Genomic DNA, 6,587 nt, shown 5'->3' with positions numbered 1-6,587 from the left:
AAAAAAAAAGTAAAAATAGCCTGTGCTAAATAGGAACTGAGTTGCACAAATATGCATTCAAAATGGGGGGAAAGACATGGAGATGTAGTGCTTTCAGAATGCCATAATATCATGTACTCTGCATTCTTCTTTATAATCTTTTTTTAATGCACAGGTTTTGAAGAAAGTATCTGACATTTTTGGCTATAAGAATATAGAGGACTTCATGACATCGCACTTAGACTATTTGGTGGTGGAGTGGCTGAAAATAAAGGACAGTGGATATAGCCTGTCTGCCTTTCCTTATGTTCTTCTGAACTATACTGATCTTGAGGAATTTTACAGGTAAATTTTCTATACAAAAGCAGTTTATCTAGATTATGATGGAGGATTTTGTGTTTCTAAATGTAGTCGCATCAAGATTTTATTGTAGGAAAATGTACTGAGAGCTCGTATTCCAAGTATCTTGCATTCTATAGTTATGCTGCAAAGATTTTTCGTATAACAGTAGAAAGACATTTATTACAAGTTCAGTTATAGAGGGATCCAGTAGAGGAAAGATAGTTGCTATATTGTGCTTGAGATTTTTTCAAGAATGCAATTCAAGGAGATTTTGAAAATGTATTTGCTGCATGTAGGTCTTGTTATAAAGTTTTGGTTCCACACCTGGTGATTAGAAGTCAATTTGAAGATGTGAAAACACTTGGTAGCAAGATCGGAAAAGACTGGAGGGAAGTTCTGGCAGACTGTTTTCCCAAGATACTTGTGAATATCCTCCCACATTTTGCCTATCAAAGCCATGGACAGAGGGAAATAGCAGAGCAAAGAGAGACAGCTTCTAAAGTCTACGATGTGCTCAAGGATGAAAACTGCTTAGGGAAACAGGTATCTGTTTTAAACGTGTAAATTGAGTTGTATGACTTTTGACAGACCTGAAATAAACTTTTATACATTCTATAAAAATGCAGATAGTTCAAGTTTAAAGGTACAAGATTACTGCTGTGATAAAAGCAAACAAACCAAACTTGTATCCCAAATTTTTCAAGTAGATATTCGTTAGCATCTTTCAGTGGGCTTGAAGTATATGTACATTTTAATATAATTAAAACTAAACAACCTTGAATTCCCCTCTTATGCAACTCTTTACCTACATCTTATTTTCCTCTTAAAATATTTTAATACTTGATGAAGATCCTCTGTCTTTCCCAGAAGCAGGCTCTGTATTCAGAACCAGTAGTAAAATTAAACTTTTTTTTTCCAACAAAAAGTTGGCCAGAGAGGTTGTGGAGTCTCCTTCCATGGAGGTATTCAAAACCTGTCTGGCCACCTACCTGTGGCCTATTGTAGGGTACCTGCTTTAGCAGGGGGTTGGAATCAATGATCTTTGTGGTCTCTTCCAACTCCTGCAATTCTGTGATTCTGTAAAATCCAGAGGGAAAGCTGATTGTTCTACCTGTGACTGTCAGAGATAAGACCTGGCCAGTTGTTGTTTCTGAATAAATTGTACGTCCTGGATATTTTAACAAATAGGAAATCCAGGCAGGAAGATATTTTCTCTGATGGTAAAGAGATGTTAAATTACTTTAACTGCTTTTTTTCCTTACTAAAACACTGTTTTTCCCCTCTAGCAAATAGACAATTTGTCTCATAATAATTTATCAGAGATTGTGGTTGAACTGCTGATGACATTACATGACCCACCTAACACTAAGGCAGAAGAGGGATCTCATCTAAGTAAATATATTAGGTATGTATTAGTAGATTTTCAAAACGCTGTGTATTTGTATAACATCATGCATTAAAATATGCCCTTCGGGCATTTTGTGTTCAAGAAATGTTTAGTTGTTGTACTGAGGGATGTGATTTAGTGAGGAAATATGGGTGATAGGGGACAATTAGACTGGATGATCTTGGAGGTCTTTTCCAGCCTTGGTGATTCTGTGATTCTGTGATGAGATAACCATGAAGCTGAGAATTAAAGGACTTTATTTTCAGTTGCAGTGATATATTGTGTGCATAATCTCAAAATAGTTATTCCCCTGCATCAGTAAGGAGAATTTCTGTGTAATATTTCAGTTAATTGAAGGAATGAATAAGCAATTTCATTGTATGTTGATGAACTCTGGACTATGGCAATGTCTGTTTAGATCAGTTCAAACTCAGACCCTGTAGAACTTTGCTCTCTGTAAAATCAGTCAGGTTTTAATGTCCTTCTTGTAAAGGTCTGTAAATATTTAGGAGCCAGTGAGAAGTGAAAGTGAACCTTTTCTTAGCAGTTCCCTCAGTGGCTGCTCTTGCATTTGGTAAAGAAATTTCTTAAGTTATGCCAAATAAATTAATTCCTAGCTAAGAGCAATAATCAAATGTGAAAAATATCTTCATTTTTATGAGCCTTTAATTCTTTGGGTTTTGTGTTTTGGTTTTTTCTTTCCGTTTGGGGTGGGGGGTTTCTACTTCTGGAGAAGATTCCTGGTTACTTCTTTTTCAAGCAAATTGTTCCCAGAACTACAAATGCAGAAGCTTCACCCCATGACTTGCAATTAGATTTTCCTACAAAATACCAAATGCAAATGATTGGTTTCTTAGCAGTATGATCCTTCAAAAAACAATTAAGGAGCATTGCAAGAAGTGAGATCTAGAAAGCTGCCATACAGGGGCAACAGAAAGTTCAGAATAAGAAGTGTGTCACTCTGCTTGATGCTTTTGGAGCTTCTGACTTACTGAGACCAGAAAAGATCTTCTAGGAGTTACCCATGTATTCCATGAGACTTGTTTCATTTAACACATGGGGTTTGATTCTTGGAAAAAAAATGAAACACCTCTTATTTACTCACTCAGGGAACTGGATCCTGCTCCTAATCCTCCTCATTNTTTTTTTCTGTTTATAACAGTGAATATAACTTCTTACTTCTGCTACTGTATAGCTGCTGTTTTCAGTAGTTCTGGGGCTTTGATCTTGAGGGAATATAGAAGCCTACCAAGTTACTTTAAGGTGTTGTTCAAATGTTTTCTCTGTTGCCAGTATATGTATATATCTTTATGCACATGTATATAAACCTGTATATAAATTGTAAATTATACCCTGGATTTATTATGCAAAACTCAAATACAAAATAGTTTATAAATAGATTTAGTACATTCTTTAGCATAAAAATTACTTCAAAGGATCTTGTATTTTGAATACCATGTACGGCTTTTTCTCCATATCTCAGAAATAATGGAAGTGGTATAGAAGGAATGTTCAAAAGTAAGAAACACTGTATGCACATCTATTCACTCTACAAATTGGAAAACGTCTGCCTCAGAAAAGTTGAATTGCAGGAGGTCTTACATAACTACAAAATCAGGAGTGGAACAAAATTAAATGTGGCAGTCTTTTCCAGTTTAAATAGTAGAGGACATCAGGTAGAGCTAACGCTTTCAAGATTCTAAGAAAATATGGTTTTCATCTTCGTGCAACATACAGCTATCCCAAATGCTATCCTACTACATTCATATGTCTGGATGCCAGAAGTTTACAGGAGTTCAAAAATTCATGAAAGAGGAAATAATTGAGGGATACTAAATATAGTCTGCAACCTCTAACTCATTATCTGCGTAGGTCCCCTGTGGTCAAATATTACAATATATTCAAGAGAATTATTATATGTACAAAGCAAGTACATGTAGTTTTTCTTAGGTATCTGCTCTCGATTGCTCAGAAATGGCTAGAATTCCTTTTGATCCAATCCACTGTTGTGTTGCGATTTTTGCTGCAAATAGAAGTGAGTTGAGCCTTTACAAATAGTTTGAGAATCTCTTTATACATATACATCTGTTTAGTAAATACATTCCCAACACACTTCTTGACGTGGAGTGTTCCGTTGTGACAGGCAATTGAAGTTGGATTTCTTAACTGGCAGAGACTAGGAAAATTGATTTTCAAGTTACAGATGTTCTTACTGTTACTAGTGATGTTTGAGGGACAGAATGGAAGGACCGCTGTATAAGAAAGTTAAGAAAAATGTTACAGTGTTCAGAAAAGCAGAATCTAATTATCTGCTATGCATAATATGCAGTAATTCTGTAGACTAAATGTTACACTAATATATATATATTTTTTAAGTTTGTTTCAAGATGTGAAACAGAGAGATTCTTCTGGATTGTCAAAACCTCTGCCCTTGGAGCTCCAGCAAAAGGCTTTTGAGAATGTATACCTCAGAGTTCAGGAAGGAATGGGAAATCTGGTAACAAGACCTAGTCATTAGTTTTGCCAAATGTTCATTTTATGAATAAGCTAATTCCTGAAATAAATGTGTTCAGTTTTCTGAGAATATTAATTCTTCCAGATTTTTGGTAATCTGAGCTGGTGAAATGGCAGTAGACAAGAAATCATTTATACGTNTTTTAAGTTTGTTTCAAGATGTGAAACAGAGAGATTCTTCTGGATTGTCAAAACCTCTGCCCTTGGAGCTCCAGCAAAAGGCTTTTGAGAATGTATACCTCAGAGTTCAGGAAGGAATGGGAAATCTGGTAACAAGACCTAGTCATTAGTTTTGCCAAATGTTCATTTTATGAATAAGCTAATTCCTGAAATAAATGTGTTCAGTTTTCTGAGAATATTAATTCTTCCAGATTTTTGGTAATCTGAGCTGGTGAAATGGCAGTAGACAAGAAATCATTTATACGTGCAGTCAGTCACTGTTTGGCCCACACGAGAAGTTTCTAGACTCTTTCAGTGTATGCTCCAGACTCTATAATGCTATTTGTTGTTGCAGTTTTCACTACTATAGCACTTCAGAATCAAAGAAAAAGGAAAAAAATTTCTAGACAACACAAATAGTGAATAGGAGGCAAAGTACATTCAAATTATGTATTTCTGTAGTACAAAAAACCTGTACATTTCAGTAAGATCATGCTTCCAGTGGTACTAGAGCAGTGATATCCACAAAATGAAAATTTGCTTAAAAAAATAAAATATTGAAAAGAAAATTCTATTGCAGAATCTGGAAATACAGTGGTGTATGTTACTGTGGAATTCCTTTACCTGTTATTTTTTTTTATTAGTGTCTTTCACTTTTCTCCCTTCCTTGCTACATTTTCCATGTTTTTTGTCTGTAGCTCTGTCATCTTACTGCATGCTATCCCTTTATTGTGCTTTCTCTCTCTGTTGTCTTGGCTTGCTGTCCTGTATCTTGGACTTGCTGCTGAGGCCTCATCCCTCTGTCATCCATCTCATTCTACCTCTTTGTACTCTTGCCGCCAGCTCTCTGTTGCTCCAGCTTATCGTTGTTTCATCTGTTCTCTCTGTTGCCTTAACTGCCTGCTCTGTCTCCTCAGCTTGCTGTCATCTCTCATTAACTCCTGTCCTTTCCTTGCTGTTTCATGTGGCTTTTATTCAGTGTTTGTCACTTGTCAGCACTGTGCATTAGGAGTGAAGAACTGCGTTTGAATAACAAGACAGTTCCAGCATGCATCAGTTGTTTGTGCTTTTTCTTACGTGGTAATATACATGTTATTTTTAGGGAAACGATTTAAAAAAATCTAGGAAAATCCTGCTGCAGTGTCTGCTTTGGAGGCAGTAAATTTTGCGGATGAGCAAAAGGAGACTTAATCCTTCAGTCATTTCTCTGTAAAGTATGTTGCCTTATTTTGAATTGCTGATGCTTAAATATGAACTGGAGTATATGAGGTACAGGCTATGTGCTGAAATGCTGGAGACAGCAGCTTCTGGCTGAGGAGTGCAGCAGGCAGCAGGGGGAAGTAATTCTTAAGCAACCAAGGCAAGATTTTCAGAAGTGTTTGTCGGTGCCCTTTATTTTAAGTTAAATCCTCCTTTATTAATTTGGAGATTTCTTTAACAGAATTTTTATGATTTCTTCATTATTTCTTATTGAAGCTCAGTGGTGATGCAAATCCTGAAGATCTTTTGGACAAACAATGTAATAGAAAAGCAGTTTTGCTGATGCTTATAACCATGGTTCTGTGCTGCAGTCCTGTTTGTGAAAAACAAGCTTTGTTTGCTATCTGCCAGTCTGTGAAAGAGAATGGGTTAGAACCTCACCTTGTGAAAAAGGCAAGTAAAAAATTCCATTTTATATTTAGGTTGTAAATTAAGCAAAGCAGTATTGTAATGGTACAAAATGCTTTTGTTAGTGTTGAAAGTTGTTAAATTTTCTAATGCAGCATGTGACTAATGTGAGACTTAAAAATCTGAATAAGTTTATAATTATATCTAATGATCTCTGTAGTGATCTACGTTAAAAGCACAGATCTGAAATACAAGTAGACTTTTGTACTTTTGTAAGATTTTAGCACCTGTTTAGGCAAATCTTTCTACCCAGTGAAAATTAAGTGAGTTTCCAAAAATGGAAAATATGTAAAAAAAAAATGCAATGTTTTAAGAGAAGGTATGTGTCTTGGTGAATTCTTATGTTGCTGTCACAAAAGTGTTCTGAAATTGTCAGTATTTCTGCTGCAGTTTATCACTCTGGTTGTTTTTTTGTGTGTGAGTTCTCAGCCTTTTATCCTATCTTTCTACCCATTACCTCTTCCACATGCAATCTTTATCCAGCAAAGTGTACACTGGTTTGTCCTTTTATGCATACTGCCTCTCACAGTGTAGATTT

General features: G+C 35.7%; 2 protein-coding genes across 2 annotated transcripts in view; both read left to right on the top strand.

Moving 5' to 3' along the window:
• LOC110403746 (serine-protein kinase ATM-like) overlaps positions 1–40 on the top strand; it is a gene marked incomplete at its 5' end in the record, with an annotated part of 17,098 nt that extends 17,058 nt beyond the window's left edge. Inside the window, 1 exon segment of the mRNA XM_021407455.1 lies at positions 34–40. Within this exon segment, the coding sequence (XP_021263130.1) occupies positions 34–40 (7 nt within the window).
• Positions 155–3,859, top strand: LOC110403696 (serine-protein kinase ATM-like; the record flags this gene model as incomplete). Its single annotated transcript, XM_021407325.1, is given in 5 exon segments — positions 155–324; positions 618–864; positions 1,608–1,726; positions 2,818–2,897; positions 3,852–3,859. Coding segments are annotated over 5 exon segments (624 nt in total), but the record flags the coding sequence as incomplete, so codon positions are not given.

The sequence above is a fragment of the Numida meleagris genome, chromosome 1 (genome assembly GCF_002078875.1).
Source record: "Numida meleagris isolate 19003 breed g44 Domestic line chromosome 1, NumMel1.0, whole genome shotgun sequence".
Lineage (NCBI taxonomy): Eukaryota > Metazoa > Chordata > Aves > Galliformes > Numididae > Numida > Numida meleagris.
This window is presented reverse-complemented; position numbering and strand designations above follow the sequence as displayed.